At 44.0% G+C, this 21,384-nt stretch overlaps 1 protein-coding gene across 1 annotated transcript in view; it reads right to left on the bottom strand.

Annotated features, from left to right (window-relative positions):
- The window catches only part of TRIO (trio Rho guanine nucleotide exchange factor), a 905,131-nt gene that overhangs the window by 310,166 nt on the left and 573,581 nt on the right, over positions 1-21,384 (bottom strand). Inside the window, 1 exon segment of the mRNA XM_030209962.1 lies at positions 18,896-19,086. Within this exon segment, the coding sequence (XP_030065822.1) occupies positions 18,896-19,086 (191 nt within the window).

Genomic DNA, 21,384 nt, shown 5'->3' with positions numbered 1-21,384 from the left:
GGCCTGGGTCCACCTGGCTGAAGTGCACTGCGGTACCCACTAAAAGTGCTCCAGGGACTTGCATACACGCAGGCCTCTAGGATTTGTTGCTGCTATATAACATTGGCACACCAGTTGACACCTGAAGACTAATCTCTCCGAAAACATCCTTTATTGGAATAAGCACGCTTACTCACAGTTAACTGCAGATCAGAGGTTGTGCCCCACTGGCAACGAGTCTCCCTGGTAATGAGATTAGCAGTAGGTCAGAGCTGGCAGAATGCTGTACAATGCCCTCTTTCAGCCACATTCAAGGTAAGAACTAAGTTCTGTAACGTGGCTAACACGTGAAAGGGATCTAAAACTGGCTTACAAAAATGGCCACTACCTCATGGACTACCGGAAACAAAACAGGGCACACTCTGACCCAGTAAGCAGGGGGAAAAGCACCACGGGAGTACAGCCTACCAACTACCAACATCGTGAGCATTTGCCACAAGCTAGTGGAATCACGGAGCACAATACCCTACACCCACCACAATGCATTGCTGATGGGACTCTGCAGTGCGCATAACAGAAAAGGTGTTGTAGGATGTAAACAAATAATCCTTTGGATAACAGTTACCCACAGATTACTTACCAAGATTAAGTCTGTCTAACAAACTCACTAGCTCTGTCTAGGGTGATAGGAATCTTGCTTCTGGCCCCCACTCCAGGTGTTTTTGTTAGAGCAGTGAACACAAGCCACAGTGATATATATTATATTTATTAGAAGTAAGAAAATAGATAAGATACAAAATAGAACTCTGCACAAGCTTCTCTGCACTATAAATCTCTTACTGATAAGAACACTACCAAAATATATGGTCTAACTATACACTGATTATCCTTAGACTAAATACTGTAATGATTAGAACAGTACAAATGATATCCTAATAATCCTTATGAGAAAATCACACATCTTATGCAAAATACACAGTAGCAGCTTATTCTCTGACCAAGAGCTGACATAAACCAATCTTACATTAGATAAACCCCACTAACTAACCCCAGACTAGGAAGTAATTCACCATGATCTCACCGTTCTCCTTATGACGGCTTCAGATGACAGGATTAGATTCCCCAGACACTGTCTCAGCTGTCTGTGTCTTAGATGTCGAGCAGGTCTCTCTCTGCAGCAAGCAGGTTTCCGTCCCTCCTTTGGATCTCAGAGCCAATTTCTCCGCCACACGTAATTGCACCAGTTATGCAGGTCACAAGGTTGGTATCAAACACAGTCTCTGGCTCACCCCGAGCCTTTCTGGATTTCTCAGGTCCTCTGACCGGTTGCTCCTCTTCCGAGGGTCTCCACCTTACTCCTTTCTTCAGTTCCCACTTTTCCCAGTACCTCTCGGTCATGTGACTGCAAGAACCCAATTATGATCTCATCCAATTAGTACCTGGGCGAGCAGAGTTCTTTGTTTTGTGACCTTGGAACTTCTGGTGCTAAGATTGACTCCCTTCTCAGCTTCTCAGGATGATAAAAAAAAGGGAGGGGGTTGGAACACAGAATGTCCTTGGTTTCAGTGAATCTGCCAGTGTTTTTCCTCAAGCTGAAGCTTGATCTCACTGACACAGTAGGATTCATGTCAGAGGTGATAGCATCCATCTTGTTTGTAACAGGATGCACTAGGCTTGTATGAACCAAAGCCATCACAGGTAACATCACAGGGAAATACCCCTACAGTGTCACACTAACCCGAGAGCCACATCAGAACGAGGGAAAGCCTGTCATAGGATAGAACACATTCTGCTGTCATGGAGGTGGGTACGGCATTTGAGGCTGGCATAGAGGCTGGAAAAAAAGTTTTTAAAGTGGGGTTTTTTTGGTGGGAGGGGGTTAGTGACCACTGGGGAGTCCAGGGAGGTCATCCCCGATTCCCTCCAGTGGTCATCTGGGCAGTTGGGGCACTTTTTTGGGACTTGTTAATGAAAAAAAAGGGTCCACAAAAAGTGACCCAAAATCGCGGCAAAAACGCCTTTTTTTATCAGCTAAAGACGCCCATCTCTCCTTGGCCGATAACCACGCCCCAGTTCCGCCTTCACCACGCCTCCGACATGCCCCTGTCAACTTTACCCGTTTCCGCGACGGATTGCAGTTGGAAACGCCCAAAATCGGCTTTCGATTATACCGATTTGGGCGCCCACGGGAGAAAGACGCCCATCTCCCGATTTGGGTTGCAATATAGGCGTTTTTCTCTTTCGATTATAAGCAGGATAGTGTCAACTTCAACTGCTGGTCTTGTCAGGAAAGAGATGGTTCACTGGCACATATGGTTTTCTACTGTAAAAACGTCAGAGCTTACTGGCAACTAATTTGGTCAAAAATGTGTCTTATCTTTCACTTGCCTGAGTCCACTGCGCTCTCTTATGAGGCTGTGATCTTACGAGCTTCTTGTCCTACTATCCCTCTTTTGGAGTCTGATAAGAAATTGTATAACATACTGCTAGCTGTTGCCTTGCATTTAATTGTCTCCAATTGGAAAAATAATGTGTACCTGAATTATAATGAATGGTGGAGTTATGTATGCGTGATCAGAAAATATGAAACAATTTTGGCCCATAGACGTCGAAACATTAGGTCTGTTTTGAGGACCTGGGCTCGTTTAGACCTTTTTTGTCAGGAGCCACATAGCACTCCTTGACCTTGTGTAACCCTGCAATTTGTCTCCAGGTATTGCCATGGAACTTTGACTTTGATTATGCTTATGATTTTTTTTTTTTTTTTTTGGGGGGGGGGTTAATTTCCAGGGGGGTTTTGTTTGATTTTGTGTTTACTTTTGTATTCTCTGTATGACAAAACCTTTAATAAAAATATAATTTAAATAAAATAAAATCACCAGCCAACCGACATTAGAATGATGAGAGCAGTAATCAAAATGAACTTTTTAAAGTAGCACCATATATTTTTCAATGTTTTAAAGACTATACATTCAAAAGAAAAAAACATCTTATGAGTAGACCATATACAACTGAAAGATATTTTAAGCTTTTTTGCTAAATTTTACAGATCAAACCAGCCTGAAAAATATTTAAGTGAGGATGCACCATCAAGTTTGTTTGATTCACTACTTTGACATTCGGGTCAGAGAAGCTGGCAAGTACGTATTCGCTTCCAGTGATTTGGTTCCGTTTCCCCATCTTATAAGAATCTCAGGTGCAACATTCAGCTTCTTTTTATTCTTACATCAGTGTTTACCATTTGGTGAAGCCTGAACGCTACACTAATTGGACTAGCACTCTTATTTGTGTTTGTTGGTTTAACTAATGTCCATGCCTGACTTTAGTTATTTAAAATTCTGTCATATATATATATATATATATATATATATATATATATATATATATATAGAGAGAGAGAGAGAGAGAGAGAGATAGATATAGATATATATATATAGAGAGAGAGAGACATAATTTTTGTTTTACACAATGATTTTTTTTTTTACTTTACGAGTATGATAATCACCTTTGAATTTATATGTTTTTAATTTCATTATGTATGTAGTATTTTTAATTATTACTTTTACTAACACTATGCAGTCCTGAAGCACCCTCTATGGGTGAAACACAGCCATATTAAGCATAAGTATATGGAGCATGTGTAGTGAATGTCTGCTCCATTTTGGATATTGCAAACTGCTTGGCCTTGCTGTTTTATTGGTATAAAAATTGGTTCTGTATGGATGAAAGCAACAGCTTCAGTAAAAAAAAAAAAAACAACCCAAAAAGGATCTCTGCAGGATAACCTCTGAAGCTCCAAAAATCCAGCTCGCTGGACTAATAGCAACCAAACACACCATCTTCAATGTGAAATCTTTCAGTCACATTCTTCAGAGGTTCAACCCCCCCCCCCCCTCCCAAAGCAAGAAAACAATAAATTTAGATTCCAATCTGGACAACAGTCCCTAACTGGAGGAACTGAATCACATCTGGATGAGAGGCTGATTTCTCAACTCATCCCCTTTAGCATACTAAGGATACAAGACTGACCACCAAGTTTTTCTTACAGCCTTCTTGCAAACATGAAAATTTGTGATACTCACAAATCAGTGTGGACACAAAGCACAAGCACTCTTATTTGTGTTTGTTGGTTTACCTAATGTCCAAGGATCAAGATTCAAAGACTCTCCAAACTCTCATGGTTGCTGGTCCCCATGAGCCTTCTTTTAAGGAAAAGGCTCTTAGGGTACCTGTTTCCTCCTCCATAATACCCAAAAGACTCTCCAGCGCCCTGTGACTGATCTACTACCTCTTCTTGAAGCTCAATCTGAAGCTAAGGAAAATTAGGTACATCCAAAGAGGTCACCACCATTCCCACGGTTTTTGTAAAAGAAATGCAGCTCTGAATGGAGGCTCCCATGAGTCTGGTGCCAAAACGTCAGTTCTGCTGAAGCTCCTTTTGTGTCCATATTGATTTCCAGAGCCGTCATGGCACAAACTGCACTGCCTAGATGTGTCCCAGCAGCCCCCACAATCGGAACATTTATTTGCTCCCTCTGACGCTGTCTATGGTGGGAGTCAACTGTAGTAGTCTGAAGAAGTTTTTTTTGCACCTGATGCACTTAACCACCTAGGTCTCTAGATCACCTTGGCGCTACTAACAAAACAGCAGCCAACTGGAGTTCATTGTTTCCACTCACAGCCCTGCTCCTGGTCGAGTCCTGCAAAACTTTGATTTACTGCTATTGGCAGCGCTAAAGGAAAGGAAATGCTCTCCCACTGCCCTCCTTCCTTGTTTTCTTCACATTATTATTATTTTTTTTTAAACTAAAGCTCCAAGGAAGGGGGAGGGGTGGGGAAAAAAGGAAAGAAAGTCTGAACCCTAAGGCTCAGAAGCAGGAAAGAAACTCTGGAGACCCCTCTATCATGGTCCTTAAAAGGACCCTGAATCTCTTCTTGTGCCCACCTCTATACTAGGGCCAGTTCTCCAACCGTCCAGAAGCATCCAGAAGCACTGCACAGGCCATTCATCAACTATCTGCTAGAGACAGAAATGCTGAGGAACCGTGGCTTCATGATGCCCTATGTAGGGCAGAGATTGCATTACATTGACTCTGTATTCCATCTGCTGGTTGATGAATACAATTCATTGGTGTTGGACTAGTCTGGTAGAGATAAGGAAATGGTATTTTTCAGTTTCTTTTGGTGATCAGTGAATTACAGATCTTAATCATTACTTTCGTCTGATATACTGTGGTTGCTGTGTTAGTCCAATTTAAAGATTATTAAATAGAAATACAACAAAAAAGAAGGAAAAAAGAAAATTTTTACTGGACTAATAGTAAATTTTCTGACTAGCTGTCAAAGGCCAGAACTTCCTTCCTTAGGACAGTATGAGCAAAAGATAACAATATGAGAATATATAAGTGAAACATACAAATTCCAATGGTAGTCAAGCTTATTTTCTGCAGGTTTTAGGACTCCCTCGTTTCCTGATGTGATGAAATGTAGTGCAATTCAACTTTTAGCTGGACTGCCTAGCAGATAGACCTCAAGCAATGAGGAAACTAAGAGGTCAAATGTAGTTCACGCATCATAAGCATAAAAAAACAAACAAACAAAACAAGAAAAAGAGACTGAAATAAGAGAGTGAGGATTCAGGTTATAGCGCAGAAGTTTAAAGCAAAGATGGGCTAAAAAAAAAACAACTGAACAACCTCAGGAGTGCAAGAAAGTAAGATGAAATTAGGGGTTAGCTGCTAATTTACTTTCCTTTATTCCCTCCAGACTAGCACAGATGGATTATGTACTCAGAAAATAATTGTTCTGCTGTTCTGAGTTCCTCTATTACCATAGTGTGAAGTCCCTAGAGAGCCAGTAATCGAATAGCCAAGCAGAATGAACTCCTAACCAAAGAACTACAGAATTTCCTCTCAGGACATCAATGTGCCGGAAAGTGAACCAAGCACTGTGCTCCTTCTCAGCTTATCTACACGCAGAGGCAATATTAACCTGGATTTCTTTTTCTTTGAAAGATTACCAACACCTCACAGCAACCAAACCACAGCACACAAGAACACAACAACAGAGCAGAGCAGATCAGGGCGTGTCCTGTGCCAGTTTGGAGGGACTAAAGGGAAGCAAATTAGCAGCTAAGTCCTAATTTCTCCTTCCACAGCATCCTTCCAGATCGGCACAGATGGGAAGTACCAAAGCAGTGACTATCACGGGCAGGTCACGTCTCAGTCCTGCCTCCAAGACCCGAGCCCCATAAGCCACATTCTGACGAGACAATGTCCACCCTTTAATGACAAGCAAAGGCATGCAAAGAAGACCAAACTGCTGATTTACAAATTTCCAGAGGCAGAACTAGAGAACCTTCCGCCCACAATGTTGCAAAGCTCCTCATAGAGTGAACCTGAAGAGATGGATTTGACTTTCCATTGAGCAAATAAGCAGAAGCAACAGCCTCCTTAACTCACCTAGAAACTGTGGCTTTAAAAGCTGCAACTCCTTTTCTACAGTCACCGATGAGGATAAAGAAATGGTCCGAACGCCGAAACTCCCAGGTCCTGTTGACACACACATGCAACGCTCTCTGGACATCCAGTCAAAGTGATGCTGATCCTCTGAACCTTTACAGTTTCCCGACACCAGCAAGGATACCAATTGATTAACATGAAATACAGACACCACCTTTGGAAGGAAGACAGGCATCATACGAAGGACCACCTTTTCTTTAGTAAAGAGCCGAAAAGGTCCCCTACTGAAGAAATATGTTAGCCATTGCTCTCAGTGAAATACAGGCCAATGGCCCAGGCTAAGAGCTAGGCCTCTTGAAATTCAAAAATCATCTCTGATACAAAATACATTTCACTGCAGCTCAAGCTGAAATGAGTTCCCAGAGAGCTAAGCCTGTAAGAATCAGAGATCACCTTTGACACAGTTACATTTTACTGTAGCAAATGCTGAAGTAAGTGCTCAGAGAGCTGACAGAGGGTGGAGGGAATCTACTCTGTAGATAATAAGGAGACTGGCACCTACAAGACGTCATGAGCAAGATTGTTGTGGTTAAGTAGAGATAATACTGGGTCAGCTGCACCCCGGGTGAGAACATCCAAAGGGAGGGGCTAGGGGAAGGTTTGGGGAACATGCAAAGTCATCTAACAAGATGCGCTCTAAGCATATCTTGTTTATACTTAGAGCCTGATAACTTGTGAAGTCATTTTGATCAAACTGATAAGGGCCAAGAGCCTTGGTGACAAAGCTGGAGTCCATTGAAATGAATAGGGTTGAAATAGTATATAAGGAGCAGTCTGAGGGGTAAATCAGAACAGAGAAGGAAGGATACAAGAGAAGGCGGGTGACAGACGTGTCGTGGACTGCTGTTCAATTCATATGAATACCTGCTTGCCTCTACTATCATTGGGTGAGATGATAATGCTAATAAACTGTCTTACCATATCTACTGCATACTGGGTTTCTTTCTAATTGGGGAATTTGCCACTGCTCAGACGGTGTAGAACTGTCATGAGCAGATGCAAGGTTGGGGTGATTAAGTATGTGTGTAAAACATTTATAGTTATCTAAGCTTTGGGAAAAATTGGGGAAGGCAATGACAAACCATCCCACTAAATCTAAAATCAATCATCTGTCAAGAAAACTGTCATTTTCCCATAAACAACTTGATAAATGCATACAGGGGTCTACTTAAATATGAATAATGTTTTCAGGGCACTATTAGGGGACGAATCAAATTGAATACAAATATTCAGTATAGCCCAAATAGCTACCACTAGAACATACTCATGTGCAGGTGCGTCTGGCATGTTCTCCCGTGTTTTTGCATGTTTTTTTGCACACAGCCTATCACCATATATTTTCACAATATACTTTGCTTACTACCTTAGGGAGCACTATTTTTTTTCAAACACGTTAACACCTCCCCCCACCCCCCCCCCCACACTAAGTTTTAGCGCAGAACCATAATACAACAGCTTGTGCATTATCCCTTTTGTTGCAAAGTAAGGAAAGTGGAGATAATCTACAAACAAGTTGTTGACTGAAGGGGTTCCTGCTGATCAGCTAGCATAGACCTAGAGTGTGCTGCTCCAATTGAGATACTGCACAGACCATTTTTCAAACTACTACTACTTAGCATTTCTATAGCGCTGCCAGGGTTACGCAGCGCTGTACAAGTTTAACATGGGGAAGGACCATCCCTGCTCAAAAGAGCTTACAATCTAAAGGTTACAAACTATGTAGTCAGTGTAGGCATTATGAGTGGAGAAGGTGGTTATGCGCCAAAAGCAAGGGAGAAGAGATGGGCTTTGAGTAAGGACTTGAAGATGGGCAGGGAGGGCGCATGACGTATGGGCTCGGGAAGGCTGTTCCAGGCATATGGTGATGCGAGGCAGAAGGGGCGGAGTCTGGAGTTAGCGGTGGTGGAGAAGAGTACAGATAGGAGTGATTTGTCCTGAGAGCAGAGGTTATGGGTGGGAATATACGGGGAGAGGAGTGTAGAGAGGTACTGGGGAGTAGAGAGCTGCACGGCTTCCTTCCCCGCGGGATTTCCGCGAGGACAAGGCAGTTCCTGCGGGGTTCCCGCGGGGATGGAAGCAGTTCTGCGGGGTTCCCGCGGGGACGGAGACAGTTCCTGTGGGGTTCCCGTGGGGATGGAACCAGTTCTGTGGGGTTCCCGTGGGGATGGAACCAGTTCTGTGGGCTTCCCGTGGAAATGTAAGCTGCACCTGCACCAGCCTCTCATCTACCGAATACCAATTTATTTGAGGGCTGTCTCCTCCTCCTCCTCTTCTTCCTTGCTTTAACAGCATAAATGTGGAAAGTCTTCCATTAAGGAGGTGGTAGAGTCACAAATGATGACGGAATTCAAAAAGGTGAGGGATGAACACAGAGGATCTCTAATTAGAAAATGGAAGTTATATAAAAGCTAACCTTAAATGGCTGCATGTGTGTGGATATGTCAAGTGACACTTAGATGGCAACTCTGGCTGTGATGAACTAGAGCTGATACCTGGCAGACTTGTATGGTCTGTGTCTCATAAATGGCAATCTGGTGTAGGATGGGCTGGAAAGGGCTTAGACAGCAACTTCAGTGGCTGGAACATGAGGACAGTGCTGGACAGACTTTTATGGTCTGTGTCCCACAAATGAGAACATGAATAGGCTGGAGTGGGCTTCGATGGCAACTCCTGCAGTTGGAACATAAGGATGGGGCCAGATAGACTCCTGTGGTCTTTGTTCCAGAAACACAAAAGAAAGACCATAATCAAGTATATAATATCACACTCGTTGATTTAATGATGAATTGATCATGAGTGTGACTATTGGCCAGAGTGGATGGACCGTTCAGGTCTATTTGCTGTCACTTACTATGTTACTATTAATCCTTTTTGCTCCCAGGCTGGTGCACAGACCTCAGCTCTGACACAGGCACGAGAATCAGATGTCACCTGACCTACTGGCGTGTGCATGTGGCGGCCTCTCAGCACACACTGCCAGTGAATCAGAGACAAATCTTACATGTGAACACCAGAGTGTTCCAAGTTCCAACTTCCATTCCTTCCTTGCCTACAGTGCTGTGGCTCAAAACCAGAAAGAGACTGAGGGAGCTGACTGGAACTTTCTTTTATGTACTATTAAATTCTTACAGGGATGGGTGGGAATGGGTTAAATTCTTGCGGGGACGGGTTGGGATGGTTTAAATTTTTGCGGGGATGGGTGGGGATGGGTAAGATTCCAGTGGGGATGGGTGGGGACGGGTAAGATTCCAGCAGGGACGGGCGGGGATGGGTAGGATTTCTGTCCCCGTGCAACTCTCTACTGGGGGGGCTGCAGATTGAGTGCATTTGAAGGTTAAAAGGAGAAGCTTGAACTGTATACGGTAGCGGATCGGGAGCCAGTGAAGTGACTTGAGGAGAGGGGTGATATGAGAGTATCGGTTCACGCGGTAGATAAGACGTGCGGCAGAATTTTGGACAGATTGAAGGGGGGATAGATGGTTAAGCTGGAGGCCAGTGAGAAGAAGGTTGCAATAGTCAAGACAAGAGGTGACGAGCGAGTGGACAAGGGTTCGGGTGGTCTGTTCAGAGAGGAATGGGCGAATTTTGCTAATATTATAGAGGAAGAAGCGACAGGTCTTAGCTGTCTGCTGGATATGGGCAGAGAAGGAGAGGGAGGAGTCAAAGATGACTCCGAGATTGCGGGCTGAAGTGACGGGGAGGATGAGGGCGTTGTCAACAGAGACGGAAAGTGGGGGAAGAGGAGAAGAGGGTTTGGGTGGAAAGACAAGGAGCTCAGTCTTGCCATGTTCAGTTTCAGATGCCGGTTGGACATCCAGGCAGTGATGTCTGAAAGGCAGGTCCGAAACTTTGGCCTGGGTTTCGACCGTGATGTCGGGAGTGGAGAGATAAAGCTGGGTGTCATCAGCATAGAGATGGTACTGGAAACCATGTGATTAGATCAGCGAGCCCAGGGAAGAGGTGTAGATCGAGAAAAGAAGCGGTCCAAGGACAGAACCTTGAGGAACCCCAACAGAGAGCGGGATGGGGGTGGAAGAAGCGCCATTAGAATATACTCTGAAGGTGCGTTGGGAAAGATACGAAGAGAACCAGGAGAGGACGGAGCCCTGGAACCCGAATGAGGACAGTGTGTCAAGAAGTAAATTATGATTGACTGTGTCAAAGGCGGCAGATAGGTCGAGGAGGATGAGGATGGAATAGTGACCTTTGGATTTGGCAAGGAACAAGTCATTACAGACTTTAGAGAGTGCTGTTTCTGAGTGGGGCTGCCTCTGTAAGTTTGGAATGTATGTGTATGAACAATCAAAGCCTGGGTGTAGAAGGAGCAGTATAAAGTTCTTTAGTAAAGACTAGTTGTTTTCTCTTTATCTGCATATGCAGTTCCTCTGGCCATGCTGCTCAGTGATCCACTTCTCCTTTTGAGAATTATCTGTCTTGAGGTGGTACTTCTAGGATGGATCAATGGGTCAGAAACTCAGCATTGAACTCATATCATGCATAAGCAGGACATTGGGATTTACAGGTCTATATTTACAAGATTAAATGGAAAGTTCCTCCACAGACTTCAAACCAACAGCCTCACTTAACTTATAGCCTCTTTACAGAGCCACTTGCACCTCTTAATCTTATAAGTGCTTTCCTCAAACCATAACAGTCATTAGACCCTTTTCCTGTGGCCTATGGCTACAACAACAAATTCTCAGCTCACTTCTACAGCATACTTCCGGTTTCTACAGTAAACTTACAGGATTCCTCCCTTTAGTTTATGTGCCTTTCCCACATCTGTACTACAATATTATTCTAATTGGGAGCGTACTTTGTCTGGAGCAACTCCGAGCACTTGCAAGCTCTCTGGTAACACTCCAAACCAGAGTACATTTACAATGTCAGTCTAGTGTCTTCTCCCAGCCTGTGTCTCTGCACAGGATAATTGTTACAGGGAAGAATTTACTTGGTGTTTAAGATTTTTAGTCAGGCCATTTAATACAACAAATGTCAGTGTTCTATTGACAAAAGGCAATGCAACTTCTCAGTTCCCTTCTTAGAAAAGCACTTAAGTTCCTATCTTTACTTCAGGTTTTGACAATTAATCCACGAGCATTCCCTCTAAAGGTTCTTATTCCAAACCAGCCTGGCTGGCAGGAGCTCCTCTCCCCTATCTGACAACTTCTTGAGTTCATGAGAATGCTATTCAATTAGGAACAGGTGATGGATTGCCTCTCCCTGTGCTCTTTGCCCATTATGCTTTCCTACTACACTTCTCAGCATTCCTGTCAGCCCACTTCCTTTCAGAGTTCTCCCATATATTCTAGAACACCCCTAGTGTCAGGCTGGAATAAACAGTGTTAAGCACACCAAGTTACCATACCTACAAAATCTCCAGTATCTGTTTTGATTCTGCATCTTGCTCCACACATATGCCCAGCAAACTATATGATTCCTGAGCTCTTGGAAAGGAATCTGCTCACAGCTACATTTAGTGTTTCTCTTGGACTAAAAGCAAGTTATCATTGTGAGAGCAGTACTTGGCTCAGCTTTACTTTCCCACAAATGTTGGTCTGCAGCTGTCTAGGGTCCGTGGTGCGGGAACCTGAGCCGAGTCTGGCCTTGGTGTTCTGCTTGGCAGCACAAGACACTGACCCCAGGAACACATTCTAAGCCACTGAAAATCCAAACTGGGAGCACTGAAGACAACCTTTACTCTGGGGTGGGGGATTTTTTTTTTTTTTTTTTAAACAACATGTTTCTTAGGCTTCTGTGGCTGGTGTCATTTTTTTTCTATCTATTTACTTATTCCATTTGATATACCGCCTTTCAAAGTGGTTGTCTGAGTTTTTCTGCATTGTGACCAATGGACTTCCCACCTTCCTTAGAATATCACCTACCTCAAAGAATCCATTATATAAAGAGAAACTGCAGACCTCGCAGCATACCATGAAGACAGCCACAACACAATGTCTGACTTACTCGGATGCAGAAAGACCTGGACAACTGCAACAATCAAAGCTGTTTTTTTTCCCAGAATGCCTCTGAATCACTGTACCCACTACATACTGTATATAATGCTTATACCGGTTATTTTAATAGCAAACAAGATGCATTTGGTCGTCTTTGAACCTTTTCTAATTCCACTATATGTTTTTTGAGATACGGTGACCAGAATTGAACATAATACTCAAAGTGAGGTTGCACCATGGTGTGATACAGCGTCGTCATAATATTCTTGGTCTTATTTTGCATCCCTTTCCTAATAATTCCTAGCATCCTGTTTGCTTTTATGGCTGCTGCACTTAAGTTTGAAAGAAGGGATTTATAGAGGTGCTTTACTGAAATGTATATTGACGATCATAACCATTATCATTTACATTCTACACATCTATTCCACCTAAACCACAAAGTTCAAGGCAGATTTTATATGTAGAGCATTTATCTAGGGATTACAGTTTATCTGATAATAACTAAGTAACCCCCCTGCTTACTAAGCTAATGCCGACATAACACATTCACTTTGAATTGGCTATGTCGGCATTGTCCTGCGGCTTAGTAAACAGGGGAGTAAAATAAGTAAAAAATTACAAATTCTGAAGTAAAACGTATTCACTAAACAAGAAAGTTTTTATGGCTCTTTTAAACATGTTAAAACTAGACAAAGATCTTATGGCAGGGGACAATAAGTTCCATGCCTTTGCCGTTTGATAGGAGAATAGTAAACTAAAAAGTTTTCCTCTACTTTTTCACCAAAAAGATTATCCTCCCGGCAAGGAACATCCTCCATTCGCTGCTGGACCGAATGATCCAGGTCAGAGACACGCAGCCATGAGAGTCTGCGCATCACTATACCCTGAGCAGCGATCCTGGATGCTACATCAAAAGTGTCAAACGTACCCCTGGCCAGGAACTTTCGACACGCCTTCTGCTGCCTGACCACGAGGCGAAAAGGCTCAGCCAGCTCCGTAGGGAGTGCATCCACCGACAGTTGCTGAATCGAGTCCCGTAAGTGCACGCTCGTTAAGAGCTGGTAAGACTGGATCTTGGCGGCGAGCATAGCAGTCTGATACGTCCTTCTCCCAAAAGAGTCGAGTCCTAGCTTCTCTGCCTGGGGGTGCCGAAGCATAGTCTCTAGTACTCCTAGCTCTCTTGAGAGCGGAATCCACCACCATGGAATTGTGGGGTAATTGGAACCTCATCAATCCAGGTTCACTGTGGATCCGATATTGGGATTCAGCTTTCTTGGGAACCACAGGGCCAGATAGAGGGGAGGACCAGTTTTGCATAAGGACTTCCTTTAGTACCTTATGCAGAGGGACTGTCACAGCCTCCTTAGGTGGAGAGGAATAATCCAGGACCTCGAGCATCTCAGTCCTGGGCTCATCCTCAACCTCCACAGGGAAGGGAATAGCTGTAGCCAATTCCCGGACAAAGGAGGGAAAAGACAGACTCTCGGGTGAAGATAGTCTCCTTTCTAGTGGAGGGGAAGGGTCAGAGGGAATCCCAAAGGACTCATCAGAAAAGAAGTACCTGGGATCTTCCTGATTCCCACAAGCGCTCCTGCTCAGTGTTGGATTCAACCTGTGTCAAGGTACTCAGACACTGGACCTGCCTTGACGCCGAGGAACAATGTCCTCCGTGGCGATGTTGAGAAGTTGACGCCCGATGCAACTGCGGCGAAGCTCCATCCACAGACGTCAAAGGGGAGTCGACTTGGGTGGCAGCCGACACTGATGCCGCAGGCGGCACCGCAGTCGGAGACCTCACCACAGGAGAAGGGCCAGACACCGCTGCAACAGATGGTACAATAGGTGCAAGCACCCCCGACACCGAAGCTGATTGTCGCAGTAAGCCTACCCAGAAGTTCTGGAAACAAGGCCCGGATACGCTCGTCGAGAGCCGCCATTAGTGAAGGCTGCGGTGGAACAGGCGGTGTCAGAATCCGTGGAGGCTCGGGAGCAGGTACTGGGCTGCCAGGATACCAACGCATCGGCACCTCCTGTATCGAGGGGGAGCGGTCCTCTTGGCATCAACGCTTCTTGGGTGCTCTCGATGCCCTGGAGCTCCTGGTACGGTGCATCGAAGGAGAACAATGACGGTGCTTCTTAACCTTCGCTCGACACCCATCGAGACTCCTCGGTACTAATGAGGACATGGAATCCTCACGTCTCCCCGGGCCGGGTAGGTCCTGGGGGGCCTGCATAACAGGAGGCCTCAAGGCAGGTGGAGACCCACTCGACGCCTCACTACTCCCAGCGCGAGTTCGTCTCTCGGCAGCCATTACCTCTCTCCTCGACGTCAATGCTCCTGTCGATGTCGACGCCACCAACCTCGGTACCGATGTCAAAGGATCGGACCAGGTCCCAAAAAGCTTCTCTCGTTGGTCCTCTCGAGACGCTTGGGTCCTTTTCTTCATACGAAGACACAGACTAAAAGCAGCTGGGCTATGGTCGGACCCAAGGCACTGGATACACCAGGCGTGGGTATCTGTACCTGAGATGGTCCGGTTGCACAGAGTACGTTTGAAGCCACTGGGTGTCTTCAATGACATGGAAGGAAAAATGTCTTTGGCAAAATCAAACAATGCGATTGTGCCAAGAAAGAAAAAGCACAAAAAAGGGAAAAACCCGGCCGCATCGTAAAAGAAAGGAAACTTTAAGGAAAGGAAAAAAGTAAAATAAAGTACGGGAAACTACTAGCACAGAAGCTGAACTGTGAATGTAAGATGTAAAACTGATCCAAATATACTACCAGACCTTCTGTAAGCTTGGTGAGAAAAGGGATGGAAGACACTGGTCTACAGTTTGTTAACATCTTGTCTTGAAATATCTGGATTTTTTTTTATTATTGAAGAATTATTTCACCCCAGGAAGTTGGAAATTTACCTAGTGACAAAGTCAATCTCAACTAAGCTAAGGTGGCAACCCCTAAAGCTGATTGGTACATCTTTCAAAAGATGTGTAGGACAGATATCTAAAATATGGTGAGATCCTGAAAATTTTCCAAACTACCTATTCATTTCCGCCCATGAAACGGAGGACCAAATCCTATTTGCTGGTACAGGATCATCATCTAGATTTGGAATGTTACCATTTGGTTCACCATTCATCCATGGATGCTTTCTATTTTAGTTCTAAAGTAACTAGCCAGTTCAGGTGCAGTAGATGTTTTCCGTGATAATTTTTTATACAGAATTCAGAAGTTAAAATAATTTTCTTGAAGTAGAAATAACCTTGTCTATAAGATTAGTATAAAATTATTTTTAGTCTCTCTTAATTTGTTTATATTCCTGTATTGTTTTCCTCCATAATTTTGATTAAAGTAATTTTTGTTCTTACCTTCTACAATGACATTTCAGCTCAAGTAATTCTGCATTACACCAGTTGTTACTTTTTCTTTTTAATTTCTTTTTGTGTAGTTTGGCACTATTTCATCTAAAATCTGGCCACTAATGTCATTCCAGTTATCTAGCTATGTCCTCAAATTGATATATTTTCCCTTTGCATGGAGGCTTCTGCTCACTGCCAAAATTGTGTATGATTAGTTTTATTCCCCCCCCCCCCCCCCCCCCCCCGGTAATATGAAATTTAATACCCTTATTCTTCTCTCTCAATTCTAGTTGTTCCCAATAAAAAAAAAAAAAGAGCAGATAATGATCTGAGCTTGTGGGAGACTATACAAAGTCATTAAAAATTACATGATTTGAGTTTTTAATAGAATAGTTAATAAGGTCCAAGAAAGTCAATTTTGGCCGCCCTCAACTGCTTGCCGTCGCAGGGACGGCCAAAGTTCAAGGGGGCGTGTCGACAGTGTACCGAAGGCGGGGGGCGTGGTTAAGAGATGGCCGTCCTTGGCCGATAATGGAAAAAAGAAGGGCGTCCCTGACGAGCATTTGGCCGACTTTACTTGGTCCGTTTTTGTTCACGACCAAGCCTTGAAAAGGTGCCCGAACTGACCAGATGACCACCAGAGGGAATCGGGGATCACCTCCCCTTACTCCCCCAGTGGTCACCAACCCCCTCCCACCCAAAAAAAAAAAAATTAAAAAACATTTTTTTGCCAGCCTCTATGCCAGCCTCAAATGTCATACCCAGATCCATCACAGCACTATGCAGGTCCCTGGAGCAGTTTTTAGTGGGTACCGCAGTGCACTTCAGGCAGGAGGACCCAGGCCCCCCCCCCACCTGTTATACTTGTGGTGGTAAATGGGAGCCCTCCAAAACCCACCCGAAACCCACTGTACCCATATCTAGGTGCCCCCCATTACCCTTTAAGGGCTATGGTAGTGTTGTACAGTCGAGGGGAGTGGGTTTTGGGGGGCTCAGCACAAAATGTAAGGGAGCTATGCACCTGGGAGCAATTTGTGAAGTCCACTGCAGTGCCCCCTACGGTGTCCGGTTGGTGTCCTGGCATGTGAGGGGGACAAGTGCACTACAAATGCTGGCTCCTCCCACGTCCAAATGGCTTGGATTTGGCCAGTTTTGAGATGGCCGTCCTCGGTTTCCATTATCGGCGAAAAACCAATGTCGGCCATCTCTAAGGTCGACACAAATGTTGAGATTTGGCCGTCCCCGACCGTATTATCGATACAAAATTTGGCCACCCATCTTGTTTCGATAATACGGACGGGGACGCCCCTTTACGGGGCTGTCCTTATAGATGGGCGCCCCCGTTTGATTATGCCCCTCTTGGCATCATTAAGGGATTCCAGATGTAGCGAAGATACTTACCTGTAAGCAGGTATTCTCCGAGGACAGCAGGCTGATTGTTCTCACATGTGGGTCGGTGTCCACGGCGGCCCCAGGAACTGAGATTTTCCAGCAAAATTTTAAAACACTTTGCGAGAGCCACCAGGGTGCGGGACGGACACACTGTGCATGCGCGACCATCTTCCCGCCCGCGCACGTCTGTTCCCGCCTCAGTTAAACGAAAAGCATCTTTGCTGGAGGATGTGGTAACAGCGGTTAGTGTATCTGGGTTTAAAAAAAGGTTTGGACAAGTTCCTGGAGGAGAAGTAAATAGTCTGCTATTGAGACAGACATGGAAACGCAACTGCTTACCCTAGGATTTGCATGGAATGCTGCCACGATTTGGGTTTCTGCCAGGTACTTGTGACCTGGCTTGGCAACTGTTGGAAACAGGATACTGGGCTAGATGGATCATTGGTCTGACCCAGTATGACTACTCTTTATATTCTTATGTTCCCTTGAGTTGGAATTTAACAGGTCATCCCCCATTTTTTTCTTTCTTTATGCCAATATTGTATTTATATTATAATCACATCACAATAACCAGTTATGGTTGCAGTCACTTTTCACCAGATGTAATATTCTAGCAAGAAGGAACATGTTAACTGTATTCTTCTGCTACAAAGTAGAAGCTTGTCCTAGGAGGAGAAGAGGGGCTTGTACTGCCGTGTTTAAACTGATTGGGAGAAAGAGGCTACTTTTAAAGAGGTTGTACTGAAAAGATAGGGCTGATGATTAAGTATGCTAATGTTAACCATTTCAGTAGCTGTAATACCTCAGACCTGTGCATGTATGAAAATGTACAAAATAAACTTGTAGTCTAATAAAGGAATCCATTCTCCATTTAAAGTTTTTATTAGAGCTGTCCCAAATATTCGTATTCGATTCAGTCCCGAATACACTATTCATATTCAGCCAAAAAGTGATTTAAATTCAAATACTATTAATCTGGGGCTCTACTATGCTAAATCCTACATAAACACTTGATCTCTGATTTCACATTGCTTCTTTTATTATTTGTTATGTTAAAGTTCAATGCCCATTATTTGTACTCGGCCAAATAGTAAAATATGCTATCCAGTACAGCTCTATTAGCTATACCTGGCAAACAAAAAACTATATCAGCACCTGAGGTTGCATACTATTCTGTACTTATGAATTTTGTAATATTAGTACATATGTGCAGAATAGCATGCCAGTACACGCAACTCCAATTTTTGCAAATACATATATTTGCACCAGTCCAGAATTTGATTCAGCTCCCCTCCCCTCCCCCCGCCCCCTCCAAATTCATCTACAAGGAAACCAGAAAAATTGTGGGCCCTCTATGCTTACAGAAAAGAGAAAAAAAAAAAACACAGGCATAAAATCCTCACCAGCGCTGAATGGCAGAAGAACAAGCTAACCCTTTACTCCTCAGATTTTGGGTTAAAGCCCCAGTGTTAGAAAACCTCTGTGCTCAGCCTTCTGTGCACTTCTCTGCATCTATGCCAAATAGCTAATAGCTTTGTTACCACAAGATTTGAATGAGAACTCACAAAATTGTGTGCTGAAAATGAGCTAACCTATACACAGAACCTAGCACATTTTATTTCATCAGCCTCAGAGCAACAGATTCTGCAGGGAGAAAGACATGTGTTCCACACTTGCTCTACTTACAAAGAGTTTGCTCTTGTAAAGGTACTTGCTTCTCCCGCTGGAGTCTTTTACTTCCTTGCTGAAGACCAGGGACATCTCGAAAAGGAAGAGATGTCTCTCACGGCCCTTGCGGATTAAAGTTTTAGGGTCCCAGACTTGGAACGATTCCTGAAGAATTAGTTCTCCCTGAGATTCAATGTTCTCATCAAACCCTGCAAGGTCAGAGGGAACAAAAGAAAGGGCAAAGTTGAATATCAAAGGGTAATCATAAAGGAGCACAAGACAGAAAGACTTTGGAAAGGGTGAGTTCAATTTTGTTTCTCTTTCATGCAAACATAAAGGAATGTTTGGCTCACAGTGGCTGTTCTTGTATATTATAAAATAAAACAGGGATAACGCAGAAAGAGTAATGGAAATACAGAAGGCCACAGATCAGCCACTTGACAGAATGCAGAAAGCACTGCTGGCATACTGCCACAGAACAAGCACAGAGATGGCATGTTTTGCAGTTGGTGAGACATTTCCTCTAAAAATCTACAAGGCTTAAGGTCTTGGAGATATTTTGAAAATCCCCCCCTCCCTTCTCCTCAAAATATAAATGTTTTGGCACAAATACTGTTAGAAGATCCTCCCCTGGAAGCTTTCATGCCTGTGAGCTCATCTGCAGACACTCCCCCCCCCCCCCCCCAAAGGTACATAAATACCCATGAATTTAAGTACACACTGCTAATCTACATCAGTACTTGCCAATATTGAACTCTCTAAATTAAGACACTTTAATCCACATTATCATTACTGAACATTATACCTTGTCTTACCCCCAAACTCACATATTTCAAATTACTTATTACTTCTAATTTACCTGTTTTGCAACAATATTTTGTATTCTGTTAATGACGTCCGCCTTTGCGACATAATGTAAGCCACATTAGCCTGCAAATTGGTGGGAAAATGTGGGATACAAATGCAGCAAATAAATAAATAAGTGTGAAGATTTCAGAATAAAAATTACTGCATGTGTTTTTCCTCCTCTATCCTAACCGTCCCTCTTATCCCTATAGGTGACAGCATTCGTTGTGAACCTCCCACAATGCATTGCATATATCAAGTAGAGTACTGGATGGGGTACATACGAATATCAAGCACAGAAGGAATGTGCACTGAAAGGCACAAAGTTTTCTCCAGTGCAGAAAATGTTCTATGTAGTGAGAATACTGGGATACCTTTGTGAAACTTTTGTCCAAATGCTTTAAATTCCAATAAATTTGCCTTGTTTACAATATAGCCCAGGGTAATGGGTGGGGTAGGGGGAACCAGAGAGGGCTGCTTTTCCTGGAGTTCTGAGAGAGGTATAGAAGCGAAGTTTGACAGGTCACATCACTTTTAGCCAGAAGCGAGATGCTGTCTCTGCTACTGCACACAGTTTGCCCACATCTGGTGTAGTCACCGAAACCAATAATGGGTAAATAGGGTATAGCTGTTTACTCTTTCAAACGGTACCAAGACTAGAGGACACCCACTGGAACAAACAGGAAGCACATTTAAAATAACATTAGTGAAAGGTGAAATTCTGACTTACCTGCTAACTTCCTATCTTTGATTCTTACTAGATGAGTCCAGAACCAATGGACTATGTACACAAAACAGCACATGGGAGACAGAACTGTAAGTGTTGCTACAGGGTGGCAAGTTCCACCCTAAAAATGTGCTTTGCCACCCAACCAGAACCTGAACCTGTAAGCTGCAGGGATAACATGTCACAAGCCACAATCCAGTATCTCCCCATCTTTCTCATTTCCCCGAAGGTACCAAAGCAGACATAGGCAGGGTATGAGACTCATTACCATTGCTAACAACTTCTAGAGGGAGAAAAAAGTTCTAAGGTAGCCAGGGGAGAAAAGAGAGAGATATGCTGGACCAGGAGGTGGTAGAGACAAGCAGATGTCAGAGGGGGAAGAGAAGCTGTATGGGACTCGTGTGTGTGTGTGTGTGTATGTGTACGTGGGGGTGGGGGAAACAGCACAAATTGCAGGGGATAGAAAGTTCATTGCCATCCTTCAGGGCACTTTGCTGGCATTTGGCTTTCTCCTAGGGCGCTGCATCGCCATCTTTTACAGCTGGCAGGCCCTATGTCATCTTTTAAGCTGCTGGCAAGGCACTGCTTCAGCTAAATCAGCCTCTTGCTGTGTAATATGTTGGGATTCCTCAGTCAGCTGTTAGGGAATGCATGGCATTCAATGGTTGGATTGCTGGCTTGATGAGACTGCAATCCGCCTACAGGAATCAGCTTTAGTAGCACATGCCTAGTAGGGAGAGGCTGTGGTAGACTTTGGGGTGTAGCTTCAGATACTCTACTACCCACTAGGTCAGCATAGCCTCTTCAATGAGCTGGTCTAGGCCATAGTTATAGCAGCTTCTGATGGGGCAAATGGCTAATAGGTTTTCCTGCTACGGTGGTGGCCTAGGCTCATAGCTGCTGCACCAGCCTGTTCTAGTCTCTTGAGTCTACT

This window comes from Microcaecilia unicolor, chromosome 1 (assembly GCF_901765095.1).
Source record: "Microcaecilia unicolor chromosome 1, aMicUni1.1, whole genome shotgun sequence".
Lineage (NCBI taxonomy): Eukaryota > Metazoa > Chordata > Amphibia > Gymnophiona > Siphonopidae > Microcaecilia > Microcaecilia unicolor.
The sequence above is the reverse complement of the archived record's forward strand: the minus strand, read 5'-3'. Positions and strand labels throughout refer to the sequence as shown.